The sequence below is a fragment of the Dermacentor albipictus genome, chromosome 3 (genome assembly GCF_038994185.2).
Source record: "Dermacentor albipictus isolate Rhodes 1998 colony chromosome 3, USDA_Dalb.pri_finalv2, whole genome shotgun sequence".
Taxonomy (NCBI): domain Eukaryota; kingdom Metazoa; phylum Arthropoda; class Arachnida; order Ixodida; family Ixodidae; genus Dermacentor; species Dermacentor albipictus.
In genome coordinates, this window is record NC_091823.1 from 154,599,239 (window position 1) to 154,623,571 (window position 24,333).

The 24,333-nt window shown below is 47.6% G+C and overlaps 1 protein-coding gene across 1 annotated transcript in view; it reads left to right on the forward strand.

Annotated features, from left to right (window-relative positions):
- LOC135920581 (uncharacterized) overlaps window positions 1-24,333 on the forward strand; it is a 124,696-nt gene that overhangs the window by 40,465 nt on the left and 59,898 nt on the right. Inside the window, exon 4 of the mRNA XM_070536524.1 lies at window positions 17,982-18,183. Within this exon, the coding sequence (XP_070392625.1) occupies window positions 17,982-18,183 (202 nt within the window). The remainder of the gene's footprint in view (window positions 1-17,981; window positions 18,184-24,333) is intronic.

The following is a 24,333-nucleotide window of genomic DNA, read 5'->3' on the forward strand; positions in this document are numbered from 1 at the left end:
CTTCAAGCGTTTCGTGAGGCTTCTGTGGGCCGCCCAGAGGTGGGCGAGATGGCTGTCTACTGCCGGTGCTTTCGTAGTGGTCTTGATCTCTCTCGTGGTGGCAGCATGGGCCTCCTTGAGGAAAGCTGTCCAACCTGCGGCCGTGGCTGGAAATGAGGAAGCAGCCTGGTGTCGTTCTCTGTACCTTTTCCAATCAGTGAGCCTGGCCACCCCTAGGGGCTGTCGAACTTTAGCTGTGTTAACATTGACACACAATAGATAGTGATCACTACCTAGCGTTTCGTCCAGGTTACACCAGGTGACCCCCGTCTCGTTGTTGACAAACGTAAGGTCTGGCGTGGTGTCCCGGGCAACGCTGTTTCCTATCCTTGTAGGAGTGCCTGGCTGCGTAATCAGTACAAGTTCGTGGGACTGAGTTTCTCGGAGTAGATTGAAGCCCTTGGCGGTGTCGCGTTGATAACCCCATGCGGAGTGCCAAGCGTTAAAGTCTCCGAGAAAGATTAGTCGGTCTTTCGTTGAGAGCAAGGTAGATACGTGACTTAAAATTAATGAAAAATCGGCCCTCTTATCCGTAGGTGGGCTATATACGTTGGTTATCAGGCACTTTGGACGACCCTTCTTAACTGGCCAAATGGTGAGTATTTGGTAGTGGATTTCTACGCCAGGTGCTATGGCGACAGTGATTGTGAGGTCCTTGCGGGTCAATGCTGCCACTTCAGGGTAGTTCGAATCGCTGTAAAAACGGTAGCCCCCAATAGGTATCCGCATTTTCCCCACTTCCTGAAGACAAATAATGTCAGGTGGGACGAGCGCCGCCTTGATATATTGTGTAAGTGCAGCATGTTTGTTATGTAGTGATCGGCAGTTCCACTGCCAAATTACGAGATTCTCTTGGCGTGTAGGTGTGGAGTTAGCCAGAGTATGGGCTCTCGAAATGTTCTGTATCTGTGGTTACGGTGACCTTTGGATCTCGGTTCTCCGGGCTAAGGCTGCTACGACGTTTTCGCGTTTTTTTGGCTCCTTTGAGCGAGTCGTCGACATACCGCTTAAGATTGTGAAGCTCTGCAAAAAATAATTGCATTTGTGCGCACATATTATCTAGTTTCCCTTCCAGATGAGTGATGGGTGTAGGCATCTGTGCTATAGGCTGCGTTTTTGATAGTAGTTTGGTCTGTGTTGGGTTCGTCTGTGTGTTGGACAGTTGTGCGGGTGCATTTGTCTTATGGGTTCCTCCGCGCGTCATCATGCTTGCCATTTGTCGTTTAAGTGTTTCAAGTTGATTTTTCATGCTATCCAAGCTTGCCTTAAGTTGCCTGTTTTCGGCAACTATTTTCTTGTATTCCTCGTTTTGTGTGATAGGTTTGGTTGTGGAGGACGCGACCGCTGCCCAGCTTACCTGTGGATTTGTCAGAACGCAGGCCGCCTTCGGTGCTTCTCTGGATGATCGTTGCGTCTGTCTTGCTTCTCCTCCCTGGACGCGCTCTCGTGCTCGAGAGCGGGATCTGCTCCGGTGAGGTGACGCTGATCTGGACCGAGCGTTCAGTCGGTGTGGAGATGGCGATCTCGTCCTTCCCTGTCGGTCGCGTTGGTCACTCCTATGGCCGTTTGTGTAGTCCGATTCCTCATCCTCTGAGGCGAACCAGCGAGGTTTTTTTTGCCCTTCATTGCACTTGTCAGTGCTCTTTCTGACTTGAAGTTTTTTCGGTTGCTTGAGGCGTCGTTGGCAGCTGCGGTCCCCAGTGACGTGGGCACCCTCACACGATGCACACTTTGGTTCACACGGGTGTCCGTCCACTGGGTTTCTGAGTCCACAAATTCGGCACACTCGCAGATCAGGCTGTGGACAGACGTCTGTCCGATGCCCTTTTCCATGGCATGTTTTGCACACCTGAGCAGTGGCACGGTAAGGATGACACAGGAGTTCGCCTCCGTTGTAGTACACCACCCGAGGTAGTGACGGGCCACAGAAAGTAAGGGCGGCACTCTTTGTTTCTCCGATCATTCTTGCTTGGATAAGTTCGATGCCTTGAGTCCGTATACGTATGTTTGCTATGATGGTCTCCGGTGGCGTTCGGGGTGGAAGTCCGTGTATAACTCCTCGGATAGCTTCCTCTCCGGTGGCAGCGTATACGTTAACGGCATGCGAACGTCCGTTGATAGTGAGGGAGTGGACTCGGCGTGCCTGCTCCGCGACCTCCTGACTCGATGTCGAAAGTATGGCGATATTGGAGCCGGGCTTTATACGGAGCAAAATTTGCTCACCTCTTATTTGGTAGTCGCAGGCCATGACGATCGCTTCGGCGAGGGCCGGCGTGCTGATAGTCTTCAAAGGCAGTCCCTGGTGTGGTCGGATAACTATCTTGAAGTCATTCTTAGGAAGAGGAGGAAGTTTGGGTATGCCTCTTCGTCGTTTCCTTAGTTTCGCCGGGTTAGTGCTGCCCGTTGAGTCCGTTTGTCGCTTGCGCTCTCGAGCCTGCTGCTTCTTTTGCCGTAGTGTCAGGACTGTCTGCCAGTCGTCGTCCGTCCGCTGGCGTTCCCCGGCGTTGTGGCGAGCAGAGCCTGTTATGCCGTCTTCTGTTCTGTCTACATTTGTTACATCCATGTTCTCTGCTGGTGTTGTCTCACCTTGCATTCTCGTCGTCGTTTGAAGTTCGCTAAGCGTTCCCGTGGCCATGCCCAGGCAGAACGGTTGCTGCCGTTCGCGTTCCTCACGCGTCGGAGCAGCACCGGCTGCTGCGCTGAGCTAGCGTCGGGGTTATCGACGCTGCCCCGTAGTCCGGCTTTGTAGGATCGCTGGGGTTCACGAGCGTCACCGAGGGCCAAGTGGGTAGCACACCCGTGTTCCTTGTATCCTCACGAGTCGACTGGTATCTCGGTACCGTGGGCGGAAGCACTAGTCTACCAAAAAACACATCGAAACGCAGAGCGCGATGCAAGCAGTACTGCGCTGCTCGGCGCCCCCTTGCGGCTCCCCTGCGCTGAGAGCGTGTCGACTAGCGTGCGAGTGAAAGTTGAATTATGATAGTTGTCTGCTTGTTTTGCCTCTAGCACGAGCGAGTAGTGCTAGCAATGACATTGGTGCGAAAATGGTCAGCTCAGTCTGCGATTTGTTCATGTGATCTCCGCATTGAACGTCGCAGTTGTCACGATGGGAGTACTTCTGTGACATTATCAGCCCAGTGGGCTGGGAAGGCTCGATGGTAGCTCACCTTGAGGAGTATTAGGTAACAATTATTAATATACATACTTCGCGATGATGAAAAAGATGCAGAAACACCACTGGTGTTGTCTAACTATTCGTAAACAGGCCCCCCAAATTTCAATTGGCCCACTCCCAAACATTAGATAGGCCCACCCCCAAATTTCAAGTTGGCACACCCTCAAATTAAAATTGGCCCACCCCCCGATTTTAAGTCGGCCACGCCCGATTTTTTTTCGCCCAGCCTTAAACTTGGAGTTGGCCCATCCCCAATTTCAATTGGGCCACCCCTAATTTTCAAGTTGCTCCATCCACGAATTTTCATAAATCGTTCCCCGAAATTCCAGTCGACGCACCCCAAAATTTAGGTTGGCCCACCCCCATATCGCCCCCAAGTTCAGATTGACCGACCCCGAGATTGCCCCCAGATTTAGGTAGGATTAACCCTATATCACCCCCAAATACAGATTGGCCCGCCTCCACAACGCCGCCAAATTTATATTGGCCCACTCCAATACCACCTGCAAATCGAGGTTGACCCACCCCCATATCAGCCCCAAACTAATGCTGGCCCACCCCTCGATCACCTCAAATTTAGGATGGCCCACCGCAAATCATACCCCAATATAGGTTAGTCCACCCACCCCCAATTCAGCTTGGCCCAGCCAAACATCACCCCCATGGTTAGGTTAGCGCGTCCCCATGTTACCTTCAAATTTAGGTTCGCCAAGCCCCATATCATCCTCAAATCCAGGTTGGCCCACCCCCCTATCAGCCCCAAACTTAGCCTGGCCCACCCGTCTATCACCTCAAATTTAGGATGGCCCACCGCAAATCACTCCCAAATTTAGGTTAGCCCCCCTACCCCCCCCCCTCCATTCAGCTTGGCCCAGCCCCATATCACGCCCATGGTTAGGGTGGCCCACCCCCCATATCACCCCCAAATTTAGGTTCTCCTACCCCCATATCATTCCCAAATCCAGGCTGACCCACCTCCATATTCCCCTAAACTTAGGCTTACCCACCCCTATATCACCTCAAACTTAGGTTGGGCCACCCCCATATCAGCCTCAAATTCAGCTTGGCTTATTACTATTTCACCCCAAATTTAGGTAGGGCCACTCCGATATCACTGCTAAATTCACCTTGGCCCAGATTTATGCTGATGCCACTTCCAATTTCAAGTTGGTCACCCCAACACTTTTTATGAAGATTTATATATTTATATGGGAAATGCGTCAAGCTTTTGGCGTTACAGGCACGATATTGCACGATTTTGCTACCAAATTGCAGGGGTACTCGACAAAGAATGCTGCCCATTAAAAGCAAATGCACCGAACGAAGGACAATTACTCAAATGGTTTTTTACGGCCACACCTACGGATTGATACCACTTGGCTGTAGGGAACACATTGACAGTAGCTACTAATCCAGACGCTCCACATCTCCTAGTTGGTGCATTTCTTATTTGGATGAATATTTAGAAATAACTAACGTTCGGGCAGCGACTCAGCCTAGCAGACCCTTTGTTCCACACGAATGTTGCATAGGAATGGCACTGGCGACCGGGTAACATTGTGGCACAGCTGGACGTCATTCGCTCAGAGTGTGTGCCATTAAGGACCGCCGAAAGTCGAAGAAAACGGACCTTCCAGAAGAACGCAATAAGAATAGCCATCTTGTTCTTGCAGGTTCCACGCTACAAAGCACGAAAGTTTTTTTTTTCGTAACACAAAGCCATGCGCAAGCTTCTAGTTATGTTGTCCAATGAATAAAACCATCATAAAAGCGATGACTTAACAAATGAACACGATACTGCTACGTTTTATGAAGGAAAAACAGAAAGCATAATATTTCAAGAGCACCACTGGAAAACCAGAACCGAAAGCAAATCTTGGGTTTTGTGATTCTGCCATCTAGTGAGAGACTACAAAACTAGGTCCTATGTTGCTTAAAAAAAAAACTGCTGTGAAGGGGGAATCGAACCGCGGCCGCCGTGATGCGGGACGAAAGGTGCTCGGTATTCTACCACTCGGCCACGCCTACCGAGGCTTCGCAGAGGGGTACGCTCATGTTGTTATAGATACCACGGCAATTTTCACGACAGTGTTACAAAAATCGCTTTCGGGAACAGTCTTACGCCATATGTGGAGAGTCGAGAGAGGCATCAATCGAAAGCTGAGTCTCCGGACTACTTACGCTCCTCTGCGTATTACGATAGACTGGTTAGTTTTATTACAGTCATCATTCTTGCCTCAAAAATCGAGCACAAATTTTCGTCGTTTCCATAGGCTTCCATTGCTAAAACTTTAACTGCTGTGGGAACAAAATTTTTACGTGCCATAGAGTGATCACTGCATTTGGCTCGTGTGGACTGTCTTCCAGAACACGTTTGTCACCTGCGTTTTTCAATAATCGGCCTGCAACTTTTGTTATTCGCGAAAAACCCGCTCGTTCCATTGAAAACGCGCTAGCTTCGTGCCGGGCCCGCTTGGGGCGCTAGTTGGTACGTGTCCAGAAAAGCTGGATATGGTTGCGCAATCCAACCTGTAATATGCTATACCAACACGCCCAGTCTTCAACCTTGGTATTATCCCGTGTTTTAGAAACAAAGCGAACTTCAACGAGGTCCTGCTGCATTATTCCGTGCAGGTTCCCTCGGGCTACTCTCCTGCATTTACCACTCACTTCTACAACGTAAAAGCTTCGGCCATCTTCAGGCGCACCATAATGGGCTTGAAGAAACGACTGGTCCGATGTTCAGTCTGAGCTGTCGCATCGGGTAGATCACCTACTCGTCAGCAACTGAGGCCAAACAACTAGTTTTTTAGCCTCGGCAGCTTTAGCATGCGCTATTGGAGCTGAATTACCGCGGCTGGGAGTATCGGAGCTGCCCTCCCGTATACCCTCATTATAACAATTTTAATTGTAGTCAATCTATTTATAGGGCCTCAAAACAGTGCCGTATTGGTATTTTTGCCGCCTACATCCCTGTACCGGGAGGGAGTAACTTCAGCACCTTCGGCCTCGCTTGTGTGTTGCAGCCGTGTCTCAGGCTACCTCTACGGAATTGAACCCTGATTCTTCGTTGCCCGTAACAACCAAGGGACGCGAGGAACCTATCATCAATTGTTCATTGTATAAGATAAGGTGGACAATTGAAAGAAACGTCGCCAGCTCGAGGCCGTGCTATCAGCAGAAAGTCATCTATAGACACCGCACAAAACGTGGGAAATTAGATTGACCTTGGTCTAGCCAAAGCGCCAGGCGCTCAAAAGGATTCATGCTCACTGATTGTATTAGGGGTGGAATGGCCGCGATTATAAAGTTGTTAGAAATGATTTAAAGAAATATCGCTGGTTTGATGAGCCACTCGCGGTTACGCCCTATTGCGGGACACACTTAGGCCTGCATGGTCTTACTTTTAAGAGAAGTATATAGGAGCAAAAGAAAGCGATGCGTTCGAATACGGTTTTGCTTAGCGTAAGCAAGGAAAACCACTCCGATATGTACGCCGCACGATAGTTGATCGATCTTTACCTGCTGCACTACTACGTTATTATTCTTCCCATCGAAATTATTAATACAGGTTCCGCTAACTTGATATACTGCTACGCTTACGAATGTCCACGACTAGTACGTAAGTACGCGCGGTTATTTTGTTTGTTTGTTTACACAATGCAGGAATTAGCAAAATCGTCTGTGGCAGATAGCGTAATTCTATATCTTTAGCGGTATTACTCAAAATGGCGATCATTACTCGCGCAGGAAATGAAAATGAACAACCAAGAAATTAAAAAAATAATAATAATTAACCTATTAATTCTTTCTTTTGCAGCACATATTGAAATTTAGGAAATATAGCCAGCAAGTATGCAAGGCGTATTCTCAGGGGACAAATTGAGGGCATAGAACCAGTTTCGAGGTGTATATCATCGCACACTTTGGGCAATAATATCTCGAGACTGGTGGTATGCTCTCAATTCGTCCCATGAGAATACGCCTTGCATACTCGCTGGTTATAATACCTAAATTACAATATTTGTATCCTCGCACACTTCGGGAATTATTATGACTGGTCCAGATACATTTCTGCTTTAGTGCATGAAAGTGCATAATGTTGAATGTTAAGCGGAACAACGGTGCATTTCTAAGGCAACTCTGATGGCGCGAATGTTGAGTTTAAACTTGTACCATGCTCAAAATTCATAGCAAGTGGATATCCCTTGTAATTTCGCCGCATACATTTCGTACACTACGATTCGTGACGCAGCGTAATTGGTTATTCTTTTACTACTTAGCTGATTAGACATGTTGATTTTGTGTGATAATTTCGTCCGCCGTTTCGAGTAATAAAGCTCCGGAATAGAATTACGCTTTCTGCCACAGTTAACCCATAAAAGTAACGTAAAAAACCTTGTGTAAGGGAAACTGCAGCACTCGCCGGCAAAAGGCCCACTCTAACATGCATCGTAAAGAAAAAAAAAAGAGGAATTCTTTTAAAGCACTGTGATGCCTGTTTCCATTGGCGCAACTAACGGCAGCGTATGGCCTGCGTGAGTGGGAGCAACCGTCGCTTCATCAAGGTCTGAAAGCCCACGTGCCGTACCAAGCCTGATGAGTGATTTAAAGGATCCGTCATGCAGTCAAAACTTTTGATGTGAGCCCATCTTCCACGAGTGTAAGCGTTGTAGCTGTAAAACCAGATGATATATAGCACCTGTGTAGGCCTGTGTAGCTTGTTTTGTCTTCCTCCACATTAGCGTCGGAGCCATATATCATAATTATGTAGATTCAATTACAGCCACCTGGTTGTTCCTTTTCAATATAACTTGCCCTATGGAAAGCAGTTCCTGAAGCAACATTAAAAGGTAAAATCGCTAAAGAGCCATGAATGTGTTATTTCATGTCAACCAACTAATGTCGGCGGCCGCTAAAACGAAAGACTTACTGCAATACCTAGAGAAATGTCGCTATACCTGGCGAATAAAACCCCCACTAAAATGACGCTGCAGTCCCACCGCATTGGAATGGCCGATAACCCGACTTGCGCCTGCAGTGGGTGCGAGGAAACCTTTGACCGCCTGTTGTGTGTCATTCGTCACTACGATCGCATCTTTCTCCGTACAGCTTAAACCGGCCATGTTCCTAGGGGTGGGTAGCGCAACCCGGATGAAAGACAAAAGGATGTACACAATACGAGCGCAGACTAACAATTGGTTTATTTTTTCAAACAAGGGACTAAAATATACTGAAAATGTAAACACGTGTAAAGTGACCCTTACAAGCGTGATAGAGTGTTAGCCTACCTTGCCATTCAAAAACTTAATTTCTTTATCCTGCAGAGCGATAGAAGTCTGGCGGTTGCATGCGCCTGAATTTGCATGGATGAAGTAGGTTTCCGCGATCTCGCGGTTGATTTGATTCATATTATTTTGCAATATCCTCCTGAGACCCCGCTATGGGGATTTGTCCAATATATTGGACATTAAGAAATAAGACAGCACTTCTGTCACAAGGCTTTCATCCTCATAAAACCGCACTGTCCAACTTATTGAACACCTGCTTGCGCCATCTATGCAGCATTGATGAAAATACATCGTTCAAATTCCTGCCGAAACAGTTCCACAATGGCGGCATTCAGCGGCGCGGCGTTTTACGGCAGCTGCCGGAGAAGTAAGCACTGTTTCTCGTATTTCTACCTGCTTTCAGGGCATATCTTTGATTTTATAATAAAGTTAATACAACAGCATAATCGCAGAATATGAAATTTAAATTTTTGGCGCGCTTACTTTTTTTCACGCTTCCTTTGATTTCGGGTGTCCATTATGTTGGACGCTAGGACTCAACCCGGTTATTTCGACCGCGCTTTTGAGATGGCCTTGTTATGAACAGCAGGCGAGTACTGTTGACATTTATCGGCTTGTGGACGAAATCGCGTCTCTTTTTTTTCATTAGAAGACCTGCCTCGCGTGTCTGATGAATTAAGCGGATAACTTTTCTTTTTTCAATCCATGGCTAGGACCCGCAAGACACCTGTCGCAGGTGGTCTCGTAAGGAACAGAGCATATCGATGTCCCTCGACCAGATATTGTGCGCATGTACAACGTCAACATGGGGAGTGTTGACAAGGCAGACCAAATGATAAGTTACTACAGGATAAAAGCACGCGTCAACAAGTGGACAGTCAGAGCCATCTTTCACCTCTTCTACATTACCCTCAGCAACTCCTGGGTGCAGTACACGCGGGACATACGCTCCCTAAAGAAACAGCGGAAAGAAATACTCAAATCTATGCAGTTCCGCCAATCTGTTGCTGAGACTCTCGTGGCTCAAGGGAAGAAGCAGGATGAAACGAAGAGTGAGAACGAAGCCGAGTGGCATCCGCCATCAAGGCAGGCTCGACGGTCTCCTCGAGAACCCCCAAAAAAGAGCACTACCCACTGCTCAATGCTGGCCGACACTGCAAACGCTGCCCGTTGCAGACTACATGGCTGCGACATGGAAACAAATCTTTTTCACTAAATGTCGGCTCTTCTTCGGCATCACCCAGGAAAAAAAAAGTGTTTTGAAATTGCCCACAGGAAGTGAACACAAGAGCAAAATTTCTGTTGAGCGGAGGAATGCTCTTTTTTGTACTTTATTCACTACTTTGCCTTTCAAGTTATTGAAATATTTTTGCCCACGAGTTTGAGCGAAATATATGCGGTATGACATTACGTGCTCGCTGGGTGAAAAAGACCGGGTAGCATCCCAGTGTCCAATATATTGGACATCGCGCTGAGCTGAAACTATCAGGGCTGTTAAAGAAATATTTAACACTTTTTATCTTCATACACCTACTGACTTAGTCTGAAAGTTTGGAAAAAATCTGTGCGCCCAAATGCATCCCGGGTCTCAGGAGGATATTGCGGTTTGCATAAGAAAACTCTACAATGCGCGGCCAGATTTGAGTCAGTTGCCTTCCTGATCGCACCTTGGTGCTCCCTAAGGCGGATGTTAAGGCAGCGTCCCGTCTGGCCAAAGTAATTTTCGCCGCACGAAAGTGGTATAACGTAGACCCCACCCACCGAGCACGCTACGAGCTGCCCTGAGTGTTTGGCGTGGGCGGCACATAGCCTTGGACGCCTGTCTAGGTTAGTTAGTTAGTTAATTCGGGTTTATTGGCGCAAAGGCGACTAAGACCATGCTGCGCCAGTCACAGGACAGTATAAGATCTAATGTTAAGGTAGTTATAGCTGTGTTACCTTAAAGTTGATGTAGATAATTGGTTTCACCTAAAAACTGGAACAGGTTGGTGAATGGCACTAGTGGGTCATCGCCTAATATTAAAGCAGGGTGCAGAGGTATATGTAAGTGATACAAATTTTTGAAATGTTTCCGTCTCTGTGTTTCAGTGTGTGGGCATGATATAATGATGTGGGTTACTGTGAGTGTTTCGTGACATTTCTCGCATGTTGGTGGACTTTCGTTTCGAAGTAAAAAATTGTGTGTTAGATGCGTGTGTCCAATTCGAAGTCGACATAACATTACCTCATAGAACCGTTCTTGGTGTGTGCATGATTTCCACTCGCGAAGCAGGGGTTTAGTTATATGTAACTTGTTATTTACGCATGAGTTCCAGTCTTGCTGCCATTTTGATGCAAGGGCCTTACGAACCGCTCTGATGCTGTCTTTGTATGGAAGTGTTATGTGTGTGATGCTTTTGTGCGCTGCCATGGATGCGCTTCTATCTGCAGCTTCATTCCCTGCTATCCCAACATGGCTTGGGACCCAGCAGAATCGTATGGTTCCTTCGTATTTCTTGTTAAACACTATGTTTAGGATATCGCCAAGCAGGGGTTCAGACGCGGAGTTTAAGTTAAGGGCTCCTAGGGCACTTAACGAGTCGGTATAAATGATAGCATTCTTCTGCTTGTCGGAAGTAATTTTCTTAACTGCCATCCATATAGCATAAACTTCGGCGGTAAAGACTGAAGAAAAATTATTTATGCGAATGCTATTTTCCCAATTTTTTGTTACGATCCCGACACCTACGTATTCTTGTGTTTTAGAGCCGTCAGTGTAAAATTCTGTGTAATTTTTGTATTTTTCTTGGATAGCTCGGAACTCTTGTATTATATGCTCTTGTGGAATGTCTTTTTTCTTTATATGTGTTAACGTCCAGTCACACAGCTGTGTAAAATTGCACCACGGGGGCAATCTTGCTGGCCTTTCGGCAACCTGCAGGGCTTCTGGAGGAACATCATAGGTCTGACAATATTGTTCGTGTCTTAAGATGAGTGGCCGAATCATGTTTGGTTTATTTGTGTAGTGTGTTCGTGATTGGCACTGTGTTACGATGTTGTAGCATATATGTTGTGGTGATGACCGAATTCTTAGTACATAGCAAAGTGTAAGTTGTGCTCTGCGGTGCTGTAATGAAGGCTCATTAGCGTCAACGTATAAACTTTGTACAGGCGATGTCCTGTAGGCACCGCTCGCCAGTCGTAGGCCAAGATTGTGAACTGGATCAAGTCGCTTAATGTAGGACTGCCTAGCTGCTCCATAAACTACACTACCGTAGTCGAGGATGCTACGTACAAGGGACTGGTATATACGTAATAGACATGTTCGGTCAGATCCCCAGTGCTTATGTGATAAGACCTTAAGGATATTTAGCGCTTTAATTGCTTTAATTTTAGTTGCCTTAATGTGGGACAGGAAGTTCAGTTTAGTGTCAAACGTTACGCCTAGAAATTTATAATGCTCTTTGACGGGCAGCGTTGTACCATGTAAAGTGAGACCTGGAGTGCAGTGTAACCCTCGCTTCTGCGAAAAGAGAACTGTAACAGTTTTGTGTGTTGAGAACCGGAAACCATTTTTATCAGCCCATTGTGTAAGATTATTTATTGTTATTTGTAGTTGTCGTTCGCAGGTGGGTAGGTTTGAGGCGCGGCAAGCTATTTGCAAATCGTCGACATATATTGAGTGCATAACTGATGGTGGGATGACTTTATTTACAGAGTTCATTTTGACTATGAAGAGCGTCGTGCTAAGAATGCAACCTTGTGGAACGCCATTTTCTTGTGTGAATGTACGCGAGAGTATTGTGCCAAGACGTACTTGAAATGTTCGATTTGACTTGAAATCGCATAGAGAATTTAGCATCCTTCCGCGAATTCCCATGTTAGCTAGATCTCTCAGAATTCCATATCGCCATGTGGTATCATACGCCTTTTCAAAATCAAAGAAAACAGCAAGGCAGTATTGCTTGTGAAGAAACGCATCACGTATTTCATGCTCTAGTCGCACGAGATGGTCAGTGGTGGAGCAGCCCTTTTTGTATCCGCACTGGTGTTTGTCTATTAGGTTTCTTGTTTCTAGGATGAATGTGAGTCTTATGTTTATAATGCGCTCATAAGATTTGGCTAGACAACTTGTTAGTGCAATGGGTCTATAGCTGCTAGGGGATGTAGCGGGTTTACCAGGTTTTAGAAGAGGAACTACTACCGCTTTTTTCCAATCTGTGGGCATTACCCCAGACTCCCATATTTTATTGAAAAATTTAAGAAGTGCCCCTACCGATGCTTGGGATAGGTGTGCCAGCATCGTGTAGTGCACACGGTCAAGACCTGTTGCCGTTTTTTTACCAGCAGAGAGAACTTTGTTCAATTCATGTATTGTGAGGGGTTTATTGTACATTTCAGCTGAAGCCCCAGTGGTAGGCAGCCTCTCTTTCTCAGCCGATTCTTTATATTTTAAAAATGTACTTGAATAGTTTGCTGAGCTGGATATGTTATGAAAGTGTTCACCTAATAAGTTGGCCTGGTCCTGTACTGTTGTTTGTGTGCTTGGACATGTAAGTAGTGGTATAGTGTATGATGAGTACTCTCCTCTAAATTTCCTCACTTGGTCCCACATTCGTTTTGATGTGACTGTACTATTGATTGACGATATGTATTTTTGCCATGATAATTTTTCTGCATTTCTTCGAATATATCGCGCTTTGGCTTTGGCCTGTTTGAAATTTAGAAGATTGTTATAAGTGGGGTACCTTCGTAGGATTCCCCAGGCCTTATTTTGTTCTTTTTTGGCTTTTGTACATTCGCTTGTCCACCAAGGATTTAGCTTTTTGCGCACAATACCGGAAGACTGCGGTATCGCCTTTTCTGCCTCTGTGATTATGACTTCAGTGATTTTTTTATTAAGTTCATCAATACTGAGCTCTGGCGAAAAGACATCTTCCAGTTTCACGTTCTGCATAAAAACCTGCCAGTCAGCGAGCTGTAATTTCCATCGGCGTGGTCTAGTTAGTAGGGTTTGTGGTGATGATAGGTGTTTGATGAGTGCGGGTAAATGGTCGCTACCATATGATGTGTCGAGAGCTTCCCATTTAAAATCAGTGAAAAGAGAGGGTGAACAAAAAGCTAAATCTAAATAACTAAAAGTGCGTGAAGTCGGTGAGAAATAAGTCGGCGCACCTGAGTTTAAAAGACAGATATCGTTTGACAGAATAAAATCTTCAACGAGTTGCCCTCTTTGGTCAGTTTTGACACTGCCCCAAAGAGTACAATGAGCGTTAAAATCTCCTACCAAGCAAATGGCTCCGGTAACTGATCTGTTAGATTTTCTAAGTCTTTGATAGTAAAATGTGTGTGGGGTGGAATATATAATGAGCAAATGGTGATTGTTTTGTAGGATAGAATGGTGACAGCTACGGCCTCTAAAGATGTATTTAATGAGACATTACGGGTAGGAGTGCCGCCCTGCACGACTATAGCCACTCCACCTGACAACCGGTGGGAACAATCGCGGTCCTTTCGGACAACGGTGAAGCCTTTAAGGAATCGAGTGTGTTTAGGGCCTAAGTTTGTTTCCTGTAGGCAAAATGCGACTGGCGAAAAGTTATTTGTTATGTCTTTTATGTCACCTAAATTGCGAATCAGTCCTCTACAATTCCAATGCACGATAAAAGCCATAGTGGCAGAATTGAGAATGGTAATTTAGATATATGTGCTAAGTAACTGTAGGTGACATTTGTTAGTGGGAATGTACTATTGGAAGAACGGTAACCATTCAGGTTACCGGTCCCTTTGTTCGCGTAGTTATTGTGAGCTTGTCTTTCTTAGTGCGCTCCAGAGAGCGCTGATGTTTTGGCGTCGATGACGCCGGAGTTTTGGTGTCGACATTCATGACCTTCTCCGAGGCGCTGGATGATCGAGAACCGGGCGCTGAGACGCGCGTCTCAGGCCTGGGAGTTCGATTTAGCCTGGGGCCCTGTGGGACCGGGGTCTGCAGGCCCGTCTGTGATGATGATGATGATGGAGCAGCACTGGCGGCTGCCACCAAGGGGACGGATGGAGTTACTACTGGGCCACTGACTGCGGTCCCTGTAGACTCCGTAGACCACTGCGGTGCTGTCCCCTGCCGCACCGCACTGGCGTAGGTTGTTAGAGGTAGGTGTGCTAGTTTTTTTCTTGCTTCATAAAAGGAAATCTTCTCTTTCACTGTGATTGCAATTATTTCTTTCTCTTTCTTCCAGCAAGGACAAGATCGTGAATATGCTGGATGCTCTCCTTTACAGTTTGTACAGTGTGGAGCAGCGTTGCAGTTCTCCGATTGAGGGTCATTGGCACTACACTTTGCACATGTCGATTTACCTCTGCATGATTGCGATGCATGTCCGAATCTCTGGCACTTGAAACACCGCCTCGGGTTCGGGATATAGGGTCTTACGTTGATCTTAAGATAGCCTGCATCAAGTGTAGTAGGTACAATGCTGGTGCCAAAGGTAAGTATAACGTGTTTGGTCGGGATTTGTTCGTCATTTCTTCGGAGAGTTATTCTTTGAACCTTGATTACATTTTGTTCTTGGAAACCTTCCAGGAGTTCTTCATCGCTCAGGTTTAGGAAATCTTCTTCTGATATTACGCCTCTGCTTGTGTTAAGCGAACGGTGTGCTGAAATTGTGATTTTGATGTCTCCGACACAGGTGAGATCAGCGAGCTTTTCAACTTGATCTTTGGTTTTGAGTTCAAGGAGGAGGTCCCCACTTGACATCTTTGAAGCTTTGTATTGTTTTCCGATTTTTTCGATTAGGCATTTTGCTATTAGGAATGGGGATACTTTTCTCATTGGCAGGGATCCTTCACTGTGGATCACATGGTAGCGTGGGAACGTTTCTGCGTTGGTTTTCAAAGTGAAATCAAAGATTGCTTCGGTGCGCCCTCTTTTGTGAGGACGATCTGCAAGTGAGGGGAATGCATTTGCCATGTATTCTTAGAATATTCAGCGGCGATGGTAGCCACCCACCACCGAGCCCAACAAGGGGACGCTACGAGGTTAGGAACATACCTGTAGACGTCAGCTATACAACACCGCTATAACCTAATATATGTACCCAAGGCTGGGTAGATACACACGGTTAACCCTTGCTGCCTGGAAAATGAGAAGAAAATTGAAGTGAGTAGAAGACAGGAAAGATTCAAAGTGAGAGAGAAAGACGAAGAGTGGAGAGGGGGACAGGAAAAGGCAACTACCGATTTCCCCCGGGTGGGTCAGTCCGGGGGTGCCGTCTACGTGAAGCCGAGGCCAAAGGGGTGTGTTGCCTCCGCCGGGGGGCCTTAAAGGTCCGAACACCCAGCATCGGCTCAACCCCCAGGATCCCCTTTTCCCCGGACACGGCTAAGCCACGCACGGTTAAACGCGGGAGGGTCCAACCCTCGTGTGCTCGGGTACGTGGTGTCGCAACACACCAAACGCCTGCTGATGCAGACGCCCCTGCGGGGACCTGTCTAGGTCTACTGACAAGATCGCAAATATTATTTAACGAGTTTTTTGCTGAAAAGACGACTTGAACACCCTATTTCATGGCTGTCTTTTTTAACCGATGCCCCATCTGATGTACATAAGAGATGACTGCAAACTGTTTACGTTTTCGATCGTGTTTGAGGTGTTTCTGTTTTTTTTATTTTCTTCACTAGCAGTTCACATATTGACACGATAATAGATTTTGGAAAACCGTCCTTTTCTAGAATATTAGGCTGTTGCGAAAAGCTCAGATTTGCGGCGTGATGGAAATACTTTCCAAGTGCAAAACCTGTACACGTCATAGCAATTCCTCTTTTCACTGGTTTTGATTGTGCCGACGTGTAGTTAAGAATTGGTTTGCTTGTCCTGGGTTTATATTGCCAGGAAATATGTTGCGCTGTTAATCTTAACTGGAAATGCAAAAATTGAATTTCAGTACTACTAGGCAATTCATGAGTAAATCGGAGACCCAGTCCTTCTTTAATAAAGGCTGCGAGAATAACACCAATAGCTTTGGAACTAGTTCGAGAGCGGATAACTACCAAGTAGTCATCAACAGACCATAAGCACTTGATCAATGTTCCTACCAAGACGCTCTCGATTGCCCGTTCAACAAGACCGAGAAAGATCTCGCTAAGAATTGGCGCGACCTGAGAGCCAATGCAGACTCCCTGCTTCCCAATCATAATTTCATTATTCCAGATAATGAACCTGGAATTCAAATAAAAAAATTCTGGGGTTTTACGCGCAAAAACCACTTTCTGATTATGAGGCACGCCGTAGTGGAGGACTTCGTAAATTTCGACCATCTGGGGTTCTTTAACGTGCACGTAAATCTAAGTACACGAGTGCTTTCGCCCCCATCTAAATGCGGCCGCCGTGGCCGGGATTCGGGCCCGCGACCTCGTTCTCAGCAGCCCAGCACCATAGCCACTGAGCAACCACGGCGGGTAATTCAAGTAAAAAAAAACCAAGAGTTCGAGAAAAGACCAAGCCCGGGCGCCACTCCCATTCCTCAACTCTAACTCATCCTTTTACATAATGCAATCTTTGATTGTCTTGATCAGCTGATATCTAGGAAAGCAGTAACACAAATATGTGACGTCGATTCTGAAGGCTGTGCATGCTGGATACGCCCCTTCTTGTAACAACCTAACGACTTTTTCTGAGTTTTTTTTTTTTTACTTTGAGTCTTTCACCTGGAGCCCTGTTACGTTCTTCTGAAGATAACCAGAGACTGCGTGTTGTCATGTGTTTCTCTCAGACACAGTGGTGCGTAAATATACCTCCGGTTTATGCGTACTTATCGAAAAGAAAACCTCAAGGTTCAACCCCTGACTTTCGTTTACTCTACTAGATATGCGCTCAAGGTTAACTTCCAGCAACAATTTCTTTTCTTGGTCTTTCATTCTCTAGGTTCAACGTGTTCAATGGTTGAGGCTTTCCAGAAAACTACCCTTCCGTTAGTAGGAGGAAGTACCCTTCTTTATCAGCTATCAGTACGTTACACCGACACCATTTTCTGACTCAGTGGTTGTCGGACTGCAGCTACATCCGTCACTGGCACAAAAGTGTGTTCGTGCACTGGCGATGTTATTTAAGTGTTCCGTACTCAGTGACAACTTACAGAGTTGTACATCTTACCGCACGTTTGCAGTGTTCCCTCGCTCGCGTTTCACATCCCCATTTCTGCTACCACTAGTGTAAAGTAGCAAACCGCACAACCATCGGGTTAACCTGCCTACATTTCGTCTCATTGTTTCCTCCGTCTCTTTATCTTTGTAGCAGATGTTTGCGTCAGCTAAGTAGCCCAAACAGCATGTATTACCGCAACACTAGAGAAGGAGCCCCCCCTCTTCTTTAGCACGCATATAACATCAGTAAATGTTGTTTTGCTGAAAAAAGCCAGGAAGGTTCTCCGGAGACTTTCACAGTTTTGGCGAAGGCAACAATGGAACGTTTCATTGTTCTCTTTCTTATGTATCTGCAGGTTAGTGATGGCGTGAGCCTCACACGTGCTCAGGTGTTGGCTGGCATGGAACGCTACGCTGTTGGTTTCCAGCAGCACGGCGTGCTTCCAGGGGACCGGGTATGCATTCACGTGGACAACGAAGTGGAAAATCTATTAGCCATGTACGGCTGCATCCTGGCTGGAGCCACCATTGTGTTAGCCAAGACGTCACTCACCGAACGTAAGTAGCGAAATACGGCATATATTTCCAGCTTATAGTTTTTGCTAGACCCATGCTTTCTGCACAAACTGCCTTAAGAAAAGTGTCGCTGGAAGCCATTTGCTGATGGGCGCACCTGGAAATATTTTGAAAAATCTACGCTGTAGCGAGCATGGAAACATCATCTCATGCGTGGAACTGTCGATACGGTCAAGACACGTGGGTGCGTGCTTTTCACTTTTTTTTTTCTGAGCAGACATACTGTGACACCTTTTCAACAGCAACTTGCCTTGGAGTGAAATTAGTTTGGACCACAATCCACATTCTCTCCAGCAGCCTCTTGTTGCCGCTCCTCTGACGTACGCCGAAGTAGCTTCGAGGCCTGCACCACAGACCTACTATCCCCTTCTCCCGCCTTTGCGCCCACCCGTATCCGCTCCAGTCCAGCCACTGGTGCAGTATGCACCATTGGCTTGACTGTAGCAATGTGCGTCAATATGCGCCATGCTTCGAACAACGCCGGTACAATTCGGACACCTTTGAATCTCCTGCCGTTGAGACCGCATTCTCCGCTCGCCACTCACCTTCTCCTCGCCGCCATTCCCTTTCCCCAATGCACCGTCGGCGGAGCCCTCTGCGCCAGGAAAACTGAAAATCGCAGTTCAGGAGGCGAGAACTGCGGTGTCTGCGAAATGCATAAGGCCTCACACCTCCCCCGAAAAACGTTATTGAAGTCACAATATAAGGAACATTGACGCTAGCACTTGTCGACACCGGCGCTGTACTTTCAGCTATACACCAGAACACCCTGAATTCAAAGGGCGCCGCCATATTGATGAGCGCCGGTCGCGCCATCTATCCCAAGCGCCGCGAAGTAGCAGGCCTGGGCTGCCACGCCGGGAGATGCGACCCGGCGTGAAGGCGAAACTAGGGCTTTTTAGCTGGGCGGATGGCGTGTTTCACGTTTTTTCTAACCTGTCATTTTCGCTGTCTGGATTCAATCAAACTTCAAGACCTCGTGCAAGTCCACAATGGACACACTGAGTGCTGTGCAGACTGCAGAAGCGAATACATCGGGTAGGTACGCTATTACGTTTGTACAAACCACGCGCTATATGCTAGAACACCTCTGAGCTTTTTGGCACGTAACCTGTGAAGGAATTTACAGCACTGTGTTGGTGCCATATATTATTAAAGCACGCAGAACACTGTCATCTGCACTTTCAGTTTGGTCTTGTTTGTAATGGTCTCTACTGGGTTGCCCGCGCTTGGCAACCAACTGGCGAGGTCGTTTACTGCCTGGTTAGCAGACGCCTGCCCTTCACCACCTGCACACTGAAAACAAAATAGATGTTATAGTAAGAAGGGCTGTAGTTCTTTCCCATGCCATCACTTTTGCGAAGATATAAAGTCCTCTCAAAATGAAATAGAAAATACACCAGGCCAATTGTATCGTGGAACCACTTAAGAGTACAACATTCAGAACAAAAGCCTACAGCACTCGAACAAGCAGCATATGATGCTAAACCTGCACTCATTGGAAAATGAGGTACTACAGTAGTTATAATGTTCAACTACATGTGCAGTCAAAGCCCGTATAACAGGGCGAGCATGACAGATGCAGGTGTTGTACAGTTGCACAAACCATGACAGGGCACGTAAAATTACCATCCCTACTTAAAGCTGCATCATCAGGACCCCTTTAATACAAGACAACAACCGCACCTGCATTCCAAGAAATTAGCCCCACCAACTGCAGCTACCTGGTACCAGACCTGTTTCGCTTGTGCGAGGCCATCAGATTGTTGGCGCTCCCTTAGAAAAGAAAACAGTAAAAAAAAAACTAGTGAGAACGATCAAAATTTTGTTACAAAATACAAGAATAATTAAGCACCTTATTTTCTTCGCCATATGAACGGAAATATTTTGCGCTTTGCCCCGCATAACAGCCCGCACGCAGTTTAGAGCTCAGGAGGCTCAAATGAATTCGTTACGAATGACACCTGCAACACCAGCTCGTAAAGGTAGGTGCGCTGCAAGAACACCTTCGGCGACGAGTAGTCGTCGTTTACGTTTTTGTGGACGCATGCTACGCCACGAGCAGACTTCGGTTTACTTTCATTAGCAATAACGCTCACCAGCAAGGCCTACAACTTGTCGTTCACGCTTAATGGTGATTCCGTGCACCAGCTGGTATCGCTAACCGCAAACTCAACTGTTCCGCTTAACCGTCGGGAGCTCTGCCTGAATGAAAACACGAAAAGGCTTGCCTTTTTGTTATAGCCAAGGCGAAGCACCGGCGCGGGATTCTGCTCTGTAGGCTTGTTGCCCAGAAAGTGCTCGGAACAAACCTGCGTATTACGTTTGTAGGGCGCAAAGTTGAACGTGGCACCAAAATATGCACAGATCGAATACTCACTCGTGCATTTTCACTGGGTTGGTAGTTCTTCCTATTCACTGCAGCTATCCACCGGTGGCGCAGCTTGGCATTCTTCGTTGCGGATGGAAATCGGCGCAGGCTGAAAACACCGCACCAGCACGATTCCCTACGTGTGTTGTGCTCTTCGCAAACAGCGCTAAGCAACCTGCTGCTTTTCCGCTGGTTGTTTTGGAATCCAAACACGACGCAATGATGCCCAGATGACTTCTTCTACTTTGGATCCGTGTGAACGGGCACATTTCCGCACTTTGGAGCCCTAGAGCTGGCGCTTGCCATGTCTACTGGTCGCCGGCGAACACACTTTGGCAGCCCAGTACAAAATAGCGCCGGTCGACCGGGCAACCCGGGTGCGAGAGTATGCGTTCGGTTAATCTGGGTGCGAGACTAGCGTGTTCTAGTCTATAGATGCCCGTATTTGCCGCAAGATAAGAAAAGTGACGACGCCGCTTTCTGGACTGTCCCTTCGGACTGCCAATGCGCAGCACGTCGAGCCATCAGGCGCCTGCACCACTCGTGTCGTCATTCAGGAGATCCTCTATATCATAGAATTCATCGTGTTGCCATCTTGTTCACACGACGTCATATTAGGTTGGGACTTTTTCTCAACACGTCATGCGATCACTGACTGCGTCCACACCGAAATCAAGCTGTTTCAGTTTTCTGGCGATATTATCACTGACCGGAGGGACCCTTCTCACAAGATCGCCGTTTCTGAAGACACCGTTATACCTGCCTGGTCTTCCGCCCTTGTCAGTATCTCTTGGGACTCTGTAGATGATGGAACAGTACTCTTCACTCCGTCTGAACCTTTAGTTCGCCGCCGTTCCCTACCACTGCCGTTCACCGTCCTCGAGTTCAAAACTGGCGCCTCTCTTATGTGCGTGTCAAGCCCATCAGCCGAACCATTTACATTGCGCCGCCGTGAAAGCCTTCGCAGAGCGGAACCCCTGGCCTCATCTTCAATATTTCGCACGACGGACGACTCCACTTACCTTGCCGCTCACGAGGCATCGCCTCCAGAGTCACTACCCCGTTCTTTTACGCCAGCTATTGCCAGTGACCTTACGACGACGCAGCGCGACGAACGTCTTCACTTGCTCGAAGTGTTGTCTTCTTCCTTTGACTGTCAAGCAACATCCCTCGGCCGCACAACAACTGTCTCGCACGCCATTGACACTGGGAGCCATGCACCCATTAAGCAGCGTCCCAACCGAGTATCGGTGGCCGAAAGACGTGTTATTAATGACCAGGTGAACGATATGCTGAAACGTGGTGCCATCCAGCCTTCTAATAGTCCCTGGGCATCACCAGTCATCCTAGTTAAAAAAAAAAAGACGGCACCATACGATTTTGTGTGGATTATCGAAGGCTTAACAAGATTACCCAAAAGGATGTATACCCGTTGCTACGTGTCGGCAACGCCCTTGGCTGTTTGCAAGGAGCGGAGTTTTTTTTTTTCTCCTTAGATCTCGGCTCTGGCTACTGGCAGGTTGCCATGGCTGACGCTGACTGCTCTAAAACTGCGTTTGTAACACCAGGCGGCTTCTATGAATTCACTGTAATTCCGTTCGGCCTGTGCAACGCGCCCGCCACATTTGAACGCATGATGGACAGCATTCTGCGCGGCCTGAAGTGGCACACTTGTCTCGGCTACCTCGACGACGTTGTCTTCTTTTCCCAGGATTTTCCGCCCATCTTCGCCGGTTACATCAAGTTTTGACCTGTCTCCGGAATGCTGGGCTCCAGCTTAACTTAAAAAAGTGCCTATTTGCAGCTCGAAAATTCACTATATTAGGCCATGTTGGCTCCAAAGAAGGCATCCTTCCTGATCCTGCTAAACTTCACGCCGCATCCGAATTCCCGAAGCCCACTAACTTAAAAGCACTACGCAGCGTCATTGGCCTATGCTCCTATTTTTGACGTTTCGTTCACAATTTCGCTACAGTGACCGCACCACTAAACCAACTCCTACAAGGCGACAATGAACATTCTGCTTGGTCAGAAGCCTCCGATGATGCTTTTACGACTCTTCGTCGCCTACTCACGTATCCGCCGATCTTGCGCCATTTCGATCCAAGCGCACCTAGAGAACTTCACACTGACGCCAGTGGTGTCGGCCTTGGTACCGTGCTCGCACAGCGTCAGAACCCTAATGCCGAATACGTGGTCGCTTATGCCAGTCGTACCCTTACAAAACCTGAGGACAATTATTCAGTAACAGAAAAAGAGTGCGTGGTTATCGTATGGGAGCTCTTCAAAAATTTCGCCCATATCTTTATGGTCGACCCTTTGACGTGGTGACGGATCATCACACTCTTTGCTGGTTGTCTAACCTCAAAGAACCGTCGGGCCGCCTCGCTCGGTGGGCCCTCCGAATTCAGGACTATGATATGCATGTCGTCTATTGCACTGGACGCAGCCACTCTGATGCTGATATCCTCTCGCGCTTCCCAGTAACTTCCGACAGCAATACTTCTTTCTACAGACATGATATCTCACCGCTTGACATCCTGGACACGGCCTCGGAGCAACGTAAAGACCCATGGATCGTCATAATATCCGACTTTTTATCAAATCCGCCGGCAGCTTCGGCACCTCGAGCGTTACGCCGACAGGCGCAGCATGTCCCCATCCCCGACGGACTTTTGTACCTCCGCAACTACCACAATGATGGCTGCCCATGGCTCTTAGTAGTGCCCTGCCACCTTCAACAAGATGTATGCTCCGCTTTTCACTCTGACCCGCAGTGTGGTCACGGCGGAGTGTCGAAAACCTACGCACGGCTTCGCCTACAATATTATTGGCGAGAGATGTACAACTTCAGCCACAAACACGTACGCTCCTGCATTGCCTGCCAACACCACAAATGTGTCCCGAATTTCTCCACCACACCTCTCCAGCCGCTTCCCTGCCGAGCTCAGCCATTCGATCGTGTCGGCATTGCTTTATACGGGCCTCTTCCATCTACTGGCGCTGGCAACCAATGGATTGTTGTCTGCGTAGATCACTTGAGACGATATGCCGAAACCGCTGTCTTGCCTGCCGCATCAGCAAAAGAAGTTTCCTTCTCCATTCTGAACAAGTTTGTTCTCCGCCATGGCGCACCCCGTGAACTGCTGAGCGATCGGGGTGACGTATTCCTCTCGGACGTCTACAGTCACTACTAGCTGAATGCCATATTATTCGCCGTACTACTACTGCTTATCATCCACAAACCAATGGCTAAACAGAACGATCCAACAGAACTCTTGGTGACATGCTATCAATGTGTGTTGCGTCTGACCTCTCCAACTGGGATCTGGTACTTCCATTCGTCACATACGCCTATAACACTGCCTCTCAAGCCACTACCGGATTCTCACCATTCTTGCTGCTTTACGGCCGCCATCCCTCCAGCACCATTGATCCGGTTCTCCCGTACCGGCCGCACCCTGCTGAGTGCTCACCTGTTTCTACGGTCGCTCAGTACGCGGAGAAATGCCGACAACTGGCCCGTTCTTTGACGTCTGCTCAACAGTGCCGCCAAAAAAAGCGCCATGACCTCAGCCCACCCCTCACCCCTTCCGTATCGGCTCAGTCGTGTGGCTTTGGGTAACTCCTGTTGCAGCCACTGGCTTTTCGTCCAAGCTCCTCCCGAAGTACCGCGTGCCCTACCGCGTGGTTGCGCAACCATCACCTTTTATGACGTGGTCGAGCCCGTGTCACCATCTCCCGATCTGCATCGTCGGGGA